We start from the raw sequence: 18,499 nt of genomic DNA on the forward strand, positions 1-18,499 counted from the left end.
ATTGATATGTTTTACAGTTCCAAGGGAAAGTATAATGCCACTTAACTCATCCAGTAGAAAGTTTACCTTTAACTGGGAAATCCGGGAATTTTTTTTTTTCCTTGTTCGCTTATACACACTGCATAAGGTCTGAAGATGTAAAACTTGTATTGAGGTATGAGGCAGATTATTGTAAATTGTTTCAAACAGAATGATGCAATCAACCCATTTGGTTTGTTTGGGCTGAGCATAAGTTCTTATAAGTCAATTCAGCTCTTGATATACTCTTTATTTGATTACTGCTTGAGCTGAAGTGGGATATTAAAATATGCTTTATATCCTGTAGTCGCATGAAATATTTCCACTTCCTACTTACAAAATAGGAAGCATTATCAGATATAGTGGAAATAGGCATTGAAATGGGTTTTCTTAGCGCTTGTAGGACATTGCAGATTTTATAGGGTATGTCTTTAAATATTTACTAAAGATGTCATACATAGTGACTAAGTGTGTAACACCTCCACCCTGGCAGTTGTGAAAGGGGTCCTGTTACAGCCAAAGCAATATTAGATGCTGTTCAGTTTTGTTGTACATGTTTATTGGCTTTGACTTTTGGCAAATGACAGAAATTCTTAGTAAGCTTTGTACCTTCTTTTTCAGGTTAGGGTAATGACAATACTGGGTTATCTTGTCTGTGCACATACCAAAATGCCCCCAGGTATTACAGGTACACCAAAGGGAGAATCCTTCATAACAATGAAAATAATCAGTTGTCAATAATATAATGTAAATGTATTAAAAACAAAGATTCCATGATTTACCAAACGGGGAAGTGTTGGTAGATAGACACAATAAAAAACACACAAACACACACACAGAATTTCAAGCTTTCGCAACCAACGGTTGCTTCGTCAGGAAAGAGGGAAGGAGAGGGAAAGACAAAAGGATGTGGGTTTTAAGGGAGAGGGTAAGGAGTCATTCCAATCCCGGGAGTGGAAAGACTTACCTTAGAGAGGAAAAAAGGACAGGTATACACTCGCTCGAGCGCAAGTCCAAACTTGGACTTTTTTAAGTTAATTGTGATGCTAGCATTCACAAACATAATTAGTACCTTCTCAGCAACTTCCACATGCTTTTTCCAAGTAGTGTGGCAATAAGTAAGTTATCGCCCCGAAGCCACAGATTGCAGCATCCATTGCCAGACATATATCCTTATTCATGTCTTGGTGTTGCAGAATCTCTGAATTAACTAGGGCCTTTTATAGAAGTTTCACCCCCAATCTGGTGTCAAGTGCAGCAATAAATACACCCAGATCAAAAGGTAACACCTTAAACTGGTAACTATGTCCAGCAAGTATGAAAGCTGTATACTTTTTCAATGATTATGACAGTGAAATCTGCCTGTGGGATGAATGCATGTCGGTCGATGTAAGGTATTTCATTCTCTAAAACTTTTGAATCTGTTCTTCTAAGTTTTCCGCTCTAGTCTGAACTGGGATAATGACTTTTTTTATGTCCCTGTGTCAAGTACTAGGTGAATGCTTCAATCTACTTTTGTAATAGCCACAGATGGACTGCTGTAAGGTGAGAATGATGATTCTGTTACATCTCAAGCCAATAGCTGTCTTCTCTTCCTAATGACAATTTCTTTTTGGGTCCACTGCACTGAGTGGGCAGCACAACAGTAGGTCTGATGCTCATAAACATGCGTGTCATATATTGTCATATATGCATCCAAGGATAACACCAGGTTTTTCTGAAAAAACGGCTTCATGTTGGTGCAACAGCTGTGAAAGTTCTTGCTGCTGTGCTGGACTTCGATAGTCAAATTCAGATACTTTGGATTCAATCAAATTGGCAGTTTCCAGTGTATCTTGAATGTGATTCATTTCAATCTCACAATAACCCATCTTAGATTGATTATTGCCTATTCATAATATATTCAGTTGGATACACCATACTCAAAATGCATGACAAAACTTGCAATGAGTGTATATGGTTTTAACTGCCTCCAGTGCTAATTTTTTTCCCTGGTCTATCAGGCTGAAAAGCCCACATGCATCCCTCATGCACATAATATCCCATCCCAGGATAACTGGGACTGATAACACAGGGTAAAACTGATTCTGTGCCACAGGATTTGTAAATCAATTTCAGGTAATTTTGGTCTAATGAATACAAAAAAGAAAAAAAAAGAAAAAAAAATTGTTGAATTGACTCTACTTTTGAGATAAAGGCAATCCATTTGTAATGGAAATTAAATTAAAAAAAGAGGAGAATATTTTAAAGCATTTATTTTAAGGTTATCAGATGAATTCAAACAAACAAATTGCTATAAATGACATGAAGAATAATAAAATTAATTGTAACAATAGCAACATATCAATAAGAAGTAAGAAAAACATTTTGTATGGGATTTTCTTCAGTGTTTTTGGTCCGGACAGTCCCTATCTTGAAATCCTGGTGGATATGTTCCCATTGTTCTTTGCTGTAATCGTCCAAGTTGTCAGGAAATTTATCTAAATGACTGTGCAAAAATTGCAATTTGCCACTCATATTAGCTCCTAGTTTTGGGAAATTGTGGAGCATTTTTTACACTATTTCGGAATATTCTTCAGCTTTGTGATTCCACAAAAAATTTTGACAACTGACATGATGCTTGTTCATGCTTCCAATTCAACTTGAGTCACATGGTTTGTGAACACATCAATGTTTGGAAGAGTACAGATCGTGGCCCATCAAAAATGTTTACTTTTAACTTTTCTATAGACAGGGAAATGATTGACAAATATATTTGAAGCAATTGCCATTCATATCTAAAGCTTTAACAAACTGTTTTATAAACCCAAGTTTAATATGTAGTGGCAGAGGAATGATTTTTTCCTGACTGACCAATAGTTAATGGATGATGTTATCTTTTCCTATAGTCAAGTTCATTCTCAGTGGCCAGTCTTTGCTGCAACAATGTTCATTTTTCGCACGACTGTTCCACAGACAAAGAAAACAGGAATATTTAGTGTATCCATTTTGCTGACCCAATAAGAAATTCACAAATTTTAAATCTACGCAAACTGACCACTGATGTTGATGAAATGAACTTTTCTCTAGAACAAGTTTAACATTTTGATGTACACAGTAACGCACATTTAAAACATTTTTTTTTTCCATTGTGCTATCTGAGTCACTAGTCTCTTGGATTGTTTGCTTGAAGACCCATTAAATTTAAAAGCCCAGAAACACTACTACAGTATATTTCATCAAAATGTGGGAGAATATTGCATTCTCTAGTTCAATAAGATGTTATTGATACACAAGGCTGAAGGCAATGTTTTTCTTTTAGTCTTGTCATATGAACATCAGCTGATTTCTTAGATAAATTTAAATCTCAAATAAAATTGTTTAGCTGACCCTGAGAAAATCCTTGAAGTGCTGGACCACATTCTTTGAATTCACTTCCACTATTGCTTTTATTCTGACACTCTAACATTTTGACATCATCACAGCAGTTGCCTGATAAGGAAGTAAATATTCGTATTGGAAAATCTTCTCAGTGCAAGATTGGTGGCCTAGCAGATTCTATATTTGGGTAAACCCAAGAGTGCTTCTTGCATCAACTCATATCTTTTACATTAACAACATGAAAGCAGCAATCATCGAGGTGGTTTCTTGGCTCTGTCCATATCATCGGTATTCCAAACAGAAGCCCTTTTCACATCCATGACTCCAATATTGAAGTGGCTCCACACAAGTTTTACAAACATTGTGTGGGGCCCAACATTTATCTTGTTGTCCAGGTTGTTTTCCAAAATATCTAAATTGTTTACCAAAATATGCCTGATAGCTTTATTTTACAAAATCATTTATATTCCGTCATTGCTTCTCTTGACAATATTTACCATGTACGTAGCAGAAATGGTCAGGATTATTAACACAAGACTTCCGTGAAGAACTCATACTTTCTGTAACAAAAACGCCCAAACAGGACAGTATCACGATTGTAGAAAAATTTTAACAAATGATTTACACAAGAAGCTTACCTGCACATAAGAATGACTGAACAGTAAACAGTAGAAGCCCACCTGTGAAATGGCTGATAGTTACGGCGCTCTCTGTAAAAAGCAGAGATAGTTAACATAGATTGCCAAATGCACACAAGGTGCCATCTGTTCGATTCCTCTCATAGTTACCAATACAAAGGCACTAGGCTATGTTGAGTCACACAGTATAGTTACCTTACTTCAAAAAAGACACGGTAATAAGGGTAGATCAGAAAAAAAGGTGTATTTTTTATAGAACAGTTTATCATGAGAACTAGAGTTTATTCAAGCAAAATAATTTATAGGCTAAGTACTTTGTCATCAAATGTATCTAAATAGACTCCAGAAACTTCTTACGTAAAAAAAATTTTTTTTGTTCCTCTGTGTAATTTATTTACCAATGGAAAAGTGCATACTGTTGTACCTTTTCCGAATACCACATTGGCCTCCACTTGGTGCTTAATTATTTGACCTGTTGCACAGAAGGCTCCAACTCCTTTACAGTTTTGCACTGGTAACATGGGTAGCCTTTTAATGTGATTCACACGTCTAAAGAAATTGCTATCCTTAACTTTAACCAATGCTGCGGTATCGATTACCAGTTGTAATTGAATGAAATTTATACTGCAGCAGCTTGGACTTTCTTTACACTTTCCTTCTGATAATTACAGGTTGCATCAAACAGTTTCTGTCTGAGGTCTTGCCTGTCGTTATACCTTAGCGTGTTCAGAACACTGTGCTGTGTGCCTTCGCCCTGTGCCGAGACTGCCTGCCAAAGACTTATAGGGTTGTCATAATTACATATTTGTGAAGGTTTACTCTGAATGTTATCAGTCATCTCCACAAGATGTACACTATGTTGCGGTGTTTGATTTTGAGTATTTTGGTGCAAAGGCTGCCAGTGCGACTGATTTCCTGCATCAGGCATAGGAATCACATAACTTGATGTAATGGTTCTTTCTGAGGTTGTTGCCCCGAATCAGGGTTCCAGCCAGTGGATCCGGGGCTCGACCTAGACCCGGTAGAGGGTCACAAGTTATTATTTCTGTTTAAATTAAAGCTATTGTCATTTCATTTTTTGGTATTAGAATTGTTGTAGTTATTCTGGTAGGTGCCATTGTTGGGACTACCAAACTGTGACCTACCCTTACTGTTTGTACTGATATTTGAATCTTGGTTATAGTAGCCATTATTTTTGTTACCATTTCTACTCGGTCTGAAACCCTTTCCCTTTTATTACTATCACCTTGATGGTTGTTGTGGTTCCTGCCACTCTCTCCTTTATTATGATGTGCCACATTATTCTCTCTCGAATTCTTCACGTCCTCCTGTGTGACGTCTAATGAACTGACAACAGAAAGAAAATGTTCCAAATCTGTATCGGGCACCTGAACTAGTTTATCTCCAGTAGAGACTGGTATGCATGCTTTAGTATTCGTAAAACATCCCTGTGTGATATCAGCTTGTCCCTGTGTCATGTCACATTCAAGTATTATTTTCTAAGATTCTCCTGCTTAGGGTTACATATCTCTGGGCTACATACAAGTTTCCTTAACTGCTCTTCCATAGAACTTGACAAGAAACACCCTAAAACCACTTTTCAAATTCTGCAAAGGTGTTAACAACTTTCAGCAACATGGAGTACCTGCAATGTGGCATCTCCCATTATGTGTGAAATTACGAATTGAATCTATTGCCACTCGGTCCACAACTGAGGCAAAACACTATTAAAGCTCCTAATAAAAACTACAGGATGAATTGTTTTCTTATGTTTGTTAAACATCTGAAACTGCTGGTACTTCATTAAGCTTTCTTCCTGCATTAGACTGGTCAATATTGGCATGGCTGGTTGTGTTCCAGTCATACTCTGCTCACTTTTGGCAAATGTGGGCTAACTTGGCCCTCGTCTCCATGAAACATGGATTCGAATCTTGATTGTGGCAAATATTGTTCCCTTTCTGTAATACAGGATGAGATACATTCATTTGCTCAAACATTCAGGTTATCTGACATTACTTCTGTCCCATTTTTGCTATGCTGAAAACTTGTTTTGCAAACCTTGGCAGGTCTCGCTCTTGCCAAAGGGTGCTTTGATAGCTGCACCTCCTCCTTAATGATTTCTCTCATACCTTTTTAATCTCATCCAGAAATGTTTCTGACATCTGCACTCAGCTGATCCACAGTCTGTGGTAAATCTTTGCAACTAGTTTGCAAAACACTGATCTCGCTAGGAATACTAGCTAGATCTTCCCTGATACTTTCAGCAAGAGCTGCCGCAAGTATCAAGTATGTGATGATTTTACCTTGTAAATCGTACTTCGTCACAACTAGCTAAAGCTTCGTTGAACAGTCATATCACCTCTTTCTCCCTAAGAATTTGTTTTTGCTCTCACTCCACCTCTAAAAATCTTGTTTTTATTTTCATTGTTTTCAAAAATTTGTGAGAAGTTGCCTTTCTCTGATTGCCTATCTTTCCTCTCATTCCTTGTCTAAAACATTTTGTTTTCCTCTCACTGTTTTTCAGAATTGGCAAAAAATTGCTTTTCGCTTATTGCCTATCATTCCTCTTGTTCCTTCTCACACAATTCCAGCATGTTGACTAAATCATTTTCTGGTTTTATTATTGGCAAGGGATCACTTGTTGCTGCCCCTGCCTCATAATGTCTACCACATTACTGCAATGTAACACCGTAGGTACACTTTCACTGTTAAGAATCCAGTGTGACTAAAGATATACTATGTATTTTTTGTTTCTTGTATATAGGATTCAGAATTCATCCCATCATATACAGTCTTGGGATTCTGTACTTGGAATTACTTCTGCATACGCTTTATCTTCCCATTTTGTGCTAACCATTTCACTGTACTAATGTAACACAGTACACACGAACACACAGTGATGCACAGCTTAAATGTGAAGACACACAAATACACAGAAAAATTGCCCAGGTGTCAGCAGAAAATTATTCCTAACAGTTGACAATTACGTAGCAGCTGATACCTAGGTGCAGCTATATCATCAGTTGTTTGTAAAATCTTAACACAAATCGATAACTAGCAGGATGTCCTGCAGGCTCACTGATGTGCGACCTGAAAACACACGACATGCACACAGTTCCTTACCTTTTGTAGACTCTGGATCTATTCTTGTCATATAGTTATTATAACTGTTGTTTCTGGATAATTCTCATATATTATGTTTCTCCCTCGGTATATTTTTCATCGGTATATATATGAAAGAAAAATTACACTTGTATTAATATGAAAAAAAAGACAGCTATCAAACAATGGAAAATCCAGGATGGAATGTAACAATATTATGAGAAGAAAAGTTGCTACAGACCATATAGTGGAAATGCTGAGTCGCAGATAGGCACAACAAAAAGTCTCACAATTATAGCTTTGAGCCTTAAAGACAGCTACATATATATACATTTAACTTAACCAAATACAAATATTGTAAAATGGAGGCCCATATTGTAGGTGGCAATTTAATTCTAAAAAGGATTTTACTAATGTAATAATATGAAGTGATATTTGTTGTACAGTTAAACATTATTTGCAGATGTGGGCTTTTATACACAAAGTGCCAGTAGTTTATGCCTGCATAGTTATAAGAGAGATAGAATTACAACACTGTTATATGAATTCCTAATAATGCAATATTGCTTGTCTCACAGCAGGGATTTTCAAAAGAATAGCTAGGAATGATCTAAGTGAGATGTTGCCATCTTCACATAAAAGCAGTTTTTCAGCCAAGTGCAAGATGTTCTCTTGTTTACAAGGAAAATATGGTCTTTATGTTTGTTGCCGGTGTAATGTAGCTTTTGCTTAAAGCTAAAGAGAACATTTATTACTTTTGATAAAAGATAAAAATTTTAGTTGCGTCAGTGCTGGAACGTATTTGGCTATTTGCAGTCTGGTGCGCTTAAAACATGCAGAAATTCTGGAAAATAAGAATAGTAGTAATAACTTATTGTGAGCAATGACATAGTTTTGCTTGGAATAACTGGCCACTGTGGCCATATAATATTCCAGGAAGGAATGGCTGCCAACGAGAAAATCTCTATCTGACATTAATTCTGCAAATACTCAGAGAGAAGATTTTAATTTTTACACAAATAAAATCACCCATCACTTTAACAAACATAAGTTATCTTTTAAAGATAATAAGCAATGAGGATCCATTAAAACTGTGTCAGATGCTGATAACATTGTCTCACCCGAGCAGCATTACCACGTGTTCGCGGTCTTTTGGCTAAGGTCAAAGTGTAGTATCTGTTCTTATCAGCTTAATGCTGGCAAGGTCGGATACAAAACACACTGATATGCGATGTATTTTCTTTAGTCATTGGTCTCCCAATGCCCGATTATGACGAAGCTGCAGCGGCGGCTCCGGAACGTGGCCGGCCTTGCTGTGAGGGCAGCAACTGCTGGTGTTACTGCCGGACCCGCCCTGCATTGAGTACTTCACCCTCTTTTTCTCCCGATTTTGACTGAGGGTTGCGAGATGCTCAGGCCCCATCTGCTCCCTGCTCGATCGAGCGGTGGCGATCTGGAGCGAGGCAGATGCAGACCGGTCTCGTGTGTGTCCAGCCTTGCTGTAGACACCGGCGGCACAGTGGTAGCGACATATGAGCCTTCCACTCTGCTCGCTTTCCTTTTTTCCCCCGGCCAGCTACGTCTGGGTTTCCACCGGGGCTTAACACAAGATTATGACACTTTTCATCTTGGCCAGAACACATCTCTGGGTCACACCAAGATCTTATATTCTTGAGATAATTCTTAGTTACGTCCGCCCAAAGTGTGATGCTCCGGTTATGGCAGGCGCCGTTGAACAACACCTTCGCGGCTGTTTCCAATCCTTACCGAATGTGAACCTTTCCCAAGTTCCTTTCCAAGTATTACCTCAATGACTAAAAAATCTGTTTTTATCAGCATAATCGCTTGTAAGCTACAGTGCTGTCCCACACTAAAATGTGACATATGATTCTTCAGACCCTTCTTTTTTCAAAGGGTGACGGCTGCGGTAGCCCTTCCTACGCGAAAGTTGTCTGTCGAACTCTGGCCGTCTTTGGAAAAACCTTTATGGCTCTTCGTGGAATTCCAGGGTTAACTTAGCATTTGCCTCTTTTATCTTGGCTGGACTGTGCCACTGCACTACACATCAACCAAAGATATCCTATTTTCTTGCTAAGATAATTCTTACACCAGCTCTATTATTGGTCCGGTATGAGCTGGTGCGTTATGACTCCCTGGCCAATCTGAAAGCGCGCTACGGCCACCAAACTGGTACTCTGGCTTGATCTATACCTGAAGTGTAACCTAGCTTGTGTTCCTTCCCACTTCTAAGTATTACCTCAAGCCTAAAAAATCTGTCCTTATCAGCTTAATATCTGATACATCCTGCATCACAGGACCAGAATATTAAACTCATTTTTGGCTCATAATAGTTTACGTACCCACTGGTAGTTCGTACACGTTCACATTGACATCCAACTATTTCTTTTGGGTTCTTCAATTTCTTATCAAGCAGTATATCATGGTGAATGTCAACAACTTTGAGAAGTTTTGCACAACATTTGCATTACTGAAGGCATCTCAGTTGAGATTTTCAGTTTCAAGTCTCATTTTGTACAGCTACTGTAGGTGAATGAGAAGAATTGTTACATTCTTGTTACAGCTAATGTAAGCACATTGACCTACTGTGTGTGTCAATGTAGCTATCTCCCCAAGCAGAGATTACTTTCCAGGTAGCCCTCGTTAACTGAGGAGGAGAGAAAATGTAGATCTGATTCCATATGGGTATTGGTTGATGAAATTTCACCAGTTAACAGTCTGTGTATGGGTAGTGTTAATGTAGGGTGAGACAGTACCATTCCTCATCAGTTATACAGGGTACTGGAATGAACTTACCCAGAAAATTGTGCCTTTAATACATGCCATAGGTATTTGAGTAGGAAGCCTGTGATGTTACATATCATTCCGGAAGAGCGATACAGTACCCTACATCTAACTTTTCGGTGGATGATGCTTGTGAACAATAAAAGGTTATAATGAATTAGGATCTAGGAGAATGTAACTATTGTGTTATGTATTCTGCATTTGATGAGTATGGCAAGGGACTCTGTGTATGTACAAGGTGGGAAGGCGATCTTTTATGTGCGTGCTCTGTGCACCATCGACCCAGTTTGGAGTTGCGTGGCAAGCCTGGACTAAGTATCCCAGCCTAATAATGATGGGAACGATTTGAAAAGAAACAGCAGAAGATAGTAATTTTGATTCATGTCATTCATATGTCAGATCTGTACAGAGAAGTTCATGTAATGTTCTTGCAGTACAAAAGATTTATTATGAAAATTGGACTGTGCTTTTTTTGAAGAGTACATTGCAGATGTGTCTGAAGAAACTCTCTGTATTTATTTCAAAGAATTTGATTCTGTGTTAAGCAATATGACCTCCAGCGTTATTCCAGATATCAATATCAGGCAAAGAAGTAGTCATAAAATTCACACGGCCAGAACTACAGTGAACTAAGTAATATTCAATACATGTCGCTCACCTGAAAGTCAGTGCTTTGAGAAGTATACATACTCAGTGTAGGGAACATTACAAGCTTCAGATGTTGACAAACCAAACAAAGAGATGTTCTCAGACGATGTAAATGACAACAAAAATAAGTTAGCAGGAATGTCAAGTTTTTTGTGTTTGTGAAAGATGAAAATGTCTATGATTTGTTAGGTTTTCTTGGCATCATTGATTACCTCCATGTGTACAGCTGAGTTTTGTTTCCATGTCAGGCACAATGTTTTGGTGACACCCAGACGTCATCTTCAGGTGCTAAGAGTTGTGCTGTTCTGTGTCCTCGCTGTGTGGATTCCAACAAGATTGTGAACTGTTTTTGGTCTCGTGCTGCTACTTATATCTTATTGTGATTTCAGCTTGGAATGCTCACAATGCCCTTTTACACTGTGTTTCTTTTCAGCGCCCTCACTGATACTCTGTGGAATGCTCATGCTCTCAATGTTTCCAACTTTTTAGTCAACTGAGTGCTGGAGTGAAAACTTTGTTTAAATTGAAGCCTCTTTGTTTGTTTATTAGGTCTTCATTTTGATAGGCTCCTTAATCATATTGCCCAGAAATTGGGTGTTTGCATGGCAATACTAATCTCATTGTATTCCTTATAATAAAGGGTACGGGGTGGCAGCAGAAGGGCAACCGGTCACTCCTTAACATTAACCTTGCCAAATCTGTCTCTAACCATACCGACCCTGCACAGATGCAGGATAAAGGCATTAGGAAAAGAAGAAGAAGATACTTTCTCAGTTTCTCATAATAAAATCACTTAGTCATAAGAAAGCAGAGGTAGGGTCTAGTTTAATGAGAAAGAAATACAAGACTTGATATGTAGTGTGATGAATGTTAGTAGCCATCTGATCAAATGTAGCCAGACAACCCTATGTGATATGGAAGTGACCACTAGATGTCACAAGAGGCAGACGTGCCAAAATAAAAGGAGGTGGGGAATATTGTGTCATCAGTGGAGAAGCAGTAACAGCAGAATGGGTCTCATAGAAGAGCTTGGCATCTTCAATGTGGACTGATCACCTGAGTAACAAATCCATCAGGTACATTTCAGCCTTTCGAGTGTTGACTAATGTGATTGTGAAGTGGAAATGTGAAGGGGTAGCCACAATTAAACCAAGACCAGGCAGACCACGTGTACTGGCTGACAGAGACTGTGAGGCATTCCGGAGGGTGGTTGGAGAAAATCACACAAAACCAGTGGAAGGAATTAGTTGTGATTCCAGAGTAGTAGCAGCTGTCCAGCTAGCGAGTTATCATCTGATGGAAGGATTTGGGTGTGATGAATGCCTGGAGAATATTACCTGCCATCATGTGTAGTGCCAACAGTGAAGGGAGAAGGTGGTGTTGTGTTATAGGGGTATGTTTCGTGGGTAGGGTGTGGTCCACTTATTGTGCTAAAGAAAACACTAAATACAGAAGGATGTGAACACACTTCACAGCATTTTGTACTGTGTACAGTAGAGAAACTGTTTGAAGATGTTGACTGATGCTCGCTGTCGTAAAGCAGCATCTGTGAGGCAACGGTTTGTGGACAGTAACTTTCCTGAAATATACTGTTCTGCCCAGAGTCCTGGCCTGAACTCAATTAGACACCTTAGGGATGAGTAAAACATTGACTTCGCTCTACACCCTAGTGTCCATCATCATTACCTTCTCTGGTCTCGGTACTTGAGGAAGAATGGGGTGCTACTCCTCCACAGACACTGAAAAACCTGACTGAAATTGTGACCAGCAGACTTCAAGCTGTCATAAAGGTGAAGGGTGGAGATACCCCATATTAATGTCTCTAGTAAATTTCTGGATACATTTGATCAGCTAGTGTATTTGGTGGGAAGGTATGCTGTTGGATGAGGCCAAGAGGTTGAAAGATAGCTGGGCTATATGCTATATTTGCATGAGAGTGCTTGGGGAACTATGGGAGGACAACAATTTGGAGGTAGCCACTGTCAACTGTTGCTTGTTGACAGTGTGTAAGTAGCTTAGTGGATTGAACATAAGGGACAGATGATTTTTTCTGCATGATACGTGACACCAGATGGTGAAGAAAGAGATTGATTCTGCTTAGAATGCAGAATGGTCCATTGCAGGACTGAATCATATCCAGAAACGCATATAAGCTTTAAAACTGTTGGAATTTTGAAACAGAAAAGCAGTGAAGATAGTTTGTTACAGGACTGTTAAGTAAAGAGAGGCAACCTTCAAGACCTGTACCAAATGTTGGTAGCAAAAAAAAAAAAAAAATAAAAAAAATAATAATTAAATTTTATTTATTGGGTGTAGAATAAGATCTGCTACCAATCACAGATGAAGATGATTAGCGCGACTGCTACGGTCGCAGGTTCGAATCCTGCCTCGGGCATGCATGTGTGTGATGTCCTTAGGTTAATTAGGTTTAAGTAGTTCTAAGTTCTAGGGGACTGATGACCTCAGATGTTAAGTCCCATAGTGCTCAGAGCCATTTTTGAAGATGATTTATTTAAAATGTGGCCAGTTCTGGGTTTGTGCCCATCTTCAGGTGATTATACATTAGTTTTCATTTTTCCACAGTCAGTGTTTGAGCTCAATGTAGCTGGAGTGTCCAAATCATAATTGCAATTTTTTTTTTATAAACTCATTTTTAAGGGGGGAGGGGTGGCAAATGTGCACTTACAATTATGATACTCCAGGAACATTGAAATCACTGAATCTGGGAACATGAACATGAGTATAATCATCTCAAACTAGGCACAAGCCCGAAACAGGTCTTGTTTTAAATAAATTACCTTCAACTCTTGAGTGGAGCCGGACCTCATTGTTCACCTTATAAAGGAACTATCACAAACTTCAACACATTCAATATTGATAAAATTCATTTCATTTATTCTTTTTCTTTCATTTTGTGCTTTAGGTCAAAGGCTGGTTGAAGGATGTGGAGCCCCAGAAAGAAGCCCAATTGGAAAGCCAGTTTCTTGAACTGTGGGACAGGACATACCAGGCATGGATGAGCTCTGGAACAGAAGCTTCATTTGTTGGGCCAACTGTGTCAACTGGGGCAATTACCATGTCTTGGGAAAGTGTGATGGACAGTGTTCATAAGGTTCCAGGTATGGTTGTGGTTTATCTTGATATTATTTCTTCACTAAATAGCCTTTCCATTGCACATGGTATTTTGTTTAGATGTTGCTTTCTACCAGAGCAACACTGTAAAGTATTTAACATACGGAGGTCATTTCAAAAGCACTGCACACTGTGCATGCGCAACTGTCACAGTGGCTTAATGAAGTTGAAATTCATGTCACTGTCAGATATGTGTTTACTGGTTCATGTGAGTAATTCAAGTTTTAAAATGGAAGCTGCAATCGAGTCAGGTCGGAATGTGCACAGTGACAAGTGTTCCTACATTAAAATTGAATCCATATGTGGAAAGAACCCAACAGAAATTTATAATGCTTTGAGAGAAGTGTGTGGGAATAGTGTAGTGGGTTGTAGCACTGTATCATGGTGGTCTGCTCGTTTCTGTGACAAAGCTTGGTTAAGCACTGGGGACAACCCCAGAAGTGGAAGGCCATCAGCTGGGACAGACACACCTCTGACAGTTTGAGAGAGGATTGGTGAAAAACACATGAGGAAATTGTGTTTGGGACCAGAATGTCTGTCGCTTCAGCTGACAGAATGAAGGCTGAAAAGTTAAAGATGAGAAAAGTTGCTACCAGATGGGTTCTGCAAGATCTGAGTGAAGAGCAGGAAGCAAGTTGCAAAAGGATCACAGAAGAATAGCTTCAATGTTATTGAACAGAAAGAGAACATTTCTGAAAAGGATTGTTGCACTTCATGAAAACTGGGTGCAAGATTTTGAGTCGGAACTGAACTGTCGGTAGTTGTCACAATGGAAAAATTCCGACTCTCCACACCTGGAAAACTTCTTTTGCCAACAAGCAAAGGTGAAACTGATGATCTTTGCATAAGACATGAATGGTGTCACAGCTACAAATAGAGACCCTAGGGGACATCTACAACAGGCGCATACCGCAAACTGTTCTGCAAAATGTTTTGCACCAAAAAATTCGTCAAAGAAAGCCCGACATACTGGCAGCTGATGTTTCCATTTTGCACGATAATGCAAGAACAACTACAAATAGAGACCCTAGGGGACATCTACAACAGGCGCATACCGCAAACTGTTCTGCAAAATGTTTTGCACCCAAAAATTCGTCAAAGAAAGCCCGACATACTAGCAGCTGATATTTCCATTTTGCAAGATAATGCAAGACCGCCTATTGGTCTACCAATGAGAGAAAAGCGTGACAAATATAAACGAGAAATACTTCCCCACCCTCCATACAGTCAATATATGAGCCCACCAGATTTTGATTTGTTTCCCAAAGTAAATCACTCTGTAGTAAATGTTTTGATACAGTGGATGAAGCTCCCAGTGAGGTGACCCAAGTCAGTAGACAGCTCAAAAATGAAGGTGTCCTATCCAGAATACAGAAGTTGCCAAAATGTCGGGGAGCTGTCATGAACAAGAATGGAGATGATCGTGAAAACCTCTAAAGGTATTTTGTAAAATAACTCATTTTCTTCATTTGTATCATACAGCATGCAGAACTTTTGAAAGTGCTCTCATAGTATCATATTTATTTGCCTATTAATTCATGTTCTGAACTTGAACTTGCCCAGAAATTCCCCATGTTTCTTCAGTATGGTGTACTGGCTGACATGCTTTAGTCTTTTCTTATGTCTGCTTGCCACTCTGCACCCGTCTCATGGCCCCATGTGATATTGTTTATGTAATTAAACACTTCACAGTTTTGAGAAATCTTCAAGTATCTGTTTGTTTCCCAATTTGACTTACGGTTCCTAAGCAAAGGGTTAGAATTGTTTCCAGAATCTTTATTGGGTCTTAGTGTGAAAGACCTCTTAGCCTTCTTTGTTATTTCTCTTTGTAGTAAAAACACTCCTTCACCAGAGGCCATTAGTAACACCTTATGATCATAAGCTCCATAGTTACATCTGCAATCATCATTATGTGTGAGAATGGAATGTTGTGGATTGTCTGGAGCAGGTTTATTGACTTAATCACCAAGATCATGAAATTGGTATAAATCTTTTATGAGAACCGCTCACACTCATGAAGAGCTTCACTATGATTGGTTGCATGGTTATTGAGGAAAAAAGCATTAGTGTGCAACCTCTATGGCACATGCTGCACCATGTGACAGAGCCAGTGAATTTTTTCCCTCTCTTATGTTTTTCTGTTCCCAAGAAATAATCTTATTTTCTAAGTTTTATCTTGTGTTTGATACATTTGCTTAATGATACATAGCACTTACCTAAAAACTTCTAATTTTTTTATTTTGACTTGATTTCTCTGGTACTTATTTCTCAAGTTGTTGTTTCAACTGTTCTGATATCATTTGTTTAGTTATTTTTAATTAGAATGCTGTTAATTAAAAGTTACACTTAATTAAAGTTAGCACTATAATTCGCTACATACAAAAACCTATGAGATAATCAATCAGCTAGTTCCGTAAAGTAAACCTACACCATTTGAAACTTAAAGAATACCTCTTTTTTTTTTAAAAAAAATTATCTAAAACATATTACCTTCCACAGTAATTAACATCAAAGTTCATAACCAGTACCATTTTCTATTGCAGATTTCATTACAGGCGCTGTTAGATTCTGAACTTGGACTACATTCTTTTGTTACTTTATTTTTTCTATACAAAATGACCTACAGTGTTGATTGATTAACTTATTAATTAATAATGTCATGTAATTTGCTATGATTTGCATATGAACAAGGGGGTTCACATTATAGAAGAAAAATAGTGTCCATGTATTTTTCTAACATTTTCTGTAGTCCAAAATCTGATTGGTTTTTGTAGTTCATCAGCTCCAGCCTAGCTATTTTTCAAAGTTTTTTGTAGTTTCAAATTAACAGTGTGTTCCTGTGCCCATCATCACCAAAAATTGGCAGTCCATGGTTGGAAAGTAAAGGGCTAATGTCTATGCCAGAGTTGCTTACATTGTTCTTTTGATGGACTAACTTGAATGAATCTCCAGTATGTAATTGTCTTTGACAGGAACAGGACACAGTTTTAATCTGCCAGGAAGTTTCATATCAGCCAACACTCCACTGTAGAGTGAAAATTTCATTCTAGAAACATCCCCTAGGCTGTGGCTATGCCGTGTCTCCACAATATCCTTTCTTCCAGGAGTGCTAGTTCTGCAAGGTTCGCAGGAGAGCTTCTGTGAAGTTTGGAAGGTAGGAGACAAGGTACTGGCGGAATTAAAGCTGTGATGACGGGACGTGAGTCGTGCTTGGGTAGCTCAGTTGGTAGAGCACTTGCCCACGAAAGGCAAAGGTCCCGAGTTTGAGTCTCGGTTTGGCAAACAGTTTTAATCTGCCAGGAAGTTTCATATCAGCGCACAATCCACTGTAGAGTGAAAATTTCATTCTAGATAGATCTGTATACATTGGCCTGCGGTGTCCCAAGGTTCCGTCTGCTTTCCTTCGTACCAAAACATCAAGAAAAGGTAAAGTACCATCTTTTCCACTTGCATTGTGAAGTTCATGTTCAGATGGTTCGAATTTAAATGCTGAAGAAACATAGGTAGAGTATCAAGGCCATGTGACCACACCACAAATGTGTCATCCACATAACCGCAGGAAACAAGGGTTTGAAAGTGACTGACTGAAGTGCTTTTTCTTCAAAGTCCTCCATAAAATAAATGGGCACCACAGGAGACTGAGGGCTTCCCATGGCAACACTGTCCCCTTCTTTAAAATATTGGTCATGAAATGAGAAGTATGCTGAAGTAAGCTCTTGTTTAAATGATGCTACTATGTCCTCCTCAAACTTGTTGCTAATGAGCCCTAAAGAGTACTGCAAGGGCACCTTTGTTAATAGACGCAACAACAAAACTTACTAAGAGATCCAATGATTGCAATCTTAAGAGTTTTGAGGCAACCTATGAAATCCTCAGAGGTTCGAATATAATAGCCACAATTGCCTGTGAGAGGTCCCAATAGTGATGTCAGATATTTAGCAACAAAATAAGTAGGTGCTCCTACGTTACTTACAATGGGACAGAAAGGCACCCCATTCTTATGGGTCTTAAGTAGGCCATAGACTCTAGGAGAAACTGCAGCCTGTTAAGGAAAACCCTTGGTGTCTTGTTCTGGAAGCAAACTTTTCCTGATGACTTGCAAAGTCTTTCTTTGGGTCCTACCCGTCGGATCACTTTTTAATCCACTGTATGCAGGATGGTCGGGCAGTTTGTATATCTTGCTATTATATTCTTTGCATGAGAGAAGTGCAGTAGCATTTTCTTTGTCAGCAGGTAAGATCATGATGTCTTTGTCTCCTTTCAATTCTCATAGAGCATTTCTTTCAGCTGGGGTGATGTTAAAGCTGGACTTATTAGGTGGAGCTTGAGTCAAGATGCGGCATGTGTCACGCCTAATCTATTCGGCAGCATCCTTAGGAAGTTTCGAAACAGTCTGTTCTGTTCCACTAATCACGTCTCAGATGGGAATGGTCACCGGTGTAGGTGCAAAATTTAGATGCTTTCTAGCACCAAAACTGTGGCATTGTCCAAAGTCTTCTCCTTGTCTTCACGCATTTGGGCCTCAAGTTGATTGTATTTTGTCATTTGATGAACTTTAGCTTGTCGTTCAGTCCAGTCAGCCAGCGCCCAAGTGGCACTATCAACCCATCCCCAGGATACCGCTGAAAGGTTCTCTGAAATTTTCGGATGGAGTGATAGTAATTGTCTGGAGACCAAGCACAATTCCTGTTTGGCAATTTACGTCTCAAGAGAGGTAGATTGTTAAGCACCCTTGCATTTTTACTGAGGTGCTGGCAACAAGCAAATCATTCCTACATTTGTTAAATTTAAAAATTATA

At 38.9% G+C, this 18,499-nt stretch overlaps 1 protein-coding gene and 1 pseudogene across 1 annotated transcript in view; both read left to right on the forward strand.

Annotated features, from left to right (window-relative positions):
* LOC124794802 (transmembrane protein 245) overlaps positions 1–18,499 on the forward strand; it is a 248,886-nt gene that overhangs the window by 102,794 nt on the left and 127,593 nt on the right. Inside the window, exon 8 of the mRNA XM_047258459.1 lies at positions 13,492–13,687. Coding sequence (XP_047114415.1) covers positions 13,492–13,687 — 196 coding nt within the window. The remainder of the gene's footprint in view (positions 1–13,491; positions 13,688–18,499) is intronic.
* LOC124796949 lies at positions 8,255–8,380 on the forward strand (annotated as a pseudogene).

This window comes from Schistocerca piceifrons, chromosome 4 (genome assembly GCF_021461385.2).
Source record: "Schistocerca piceifrons isolate TAMUIC-IGC-003096 chromosome 4, iqSchPice1.1, whole genome shotgun sequence".
Taxonomy (NCBI): domain Eukaryota; kingdom Metazoa; phylum Arthropoda; class Insecta; order Orthoptera; family Acrididae; genus Schistocerca; species Schistocerca piceifrons.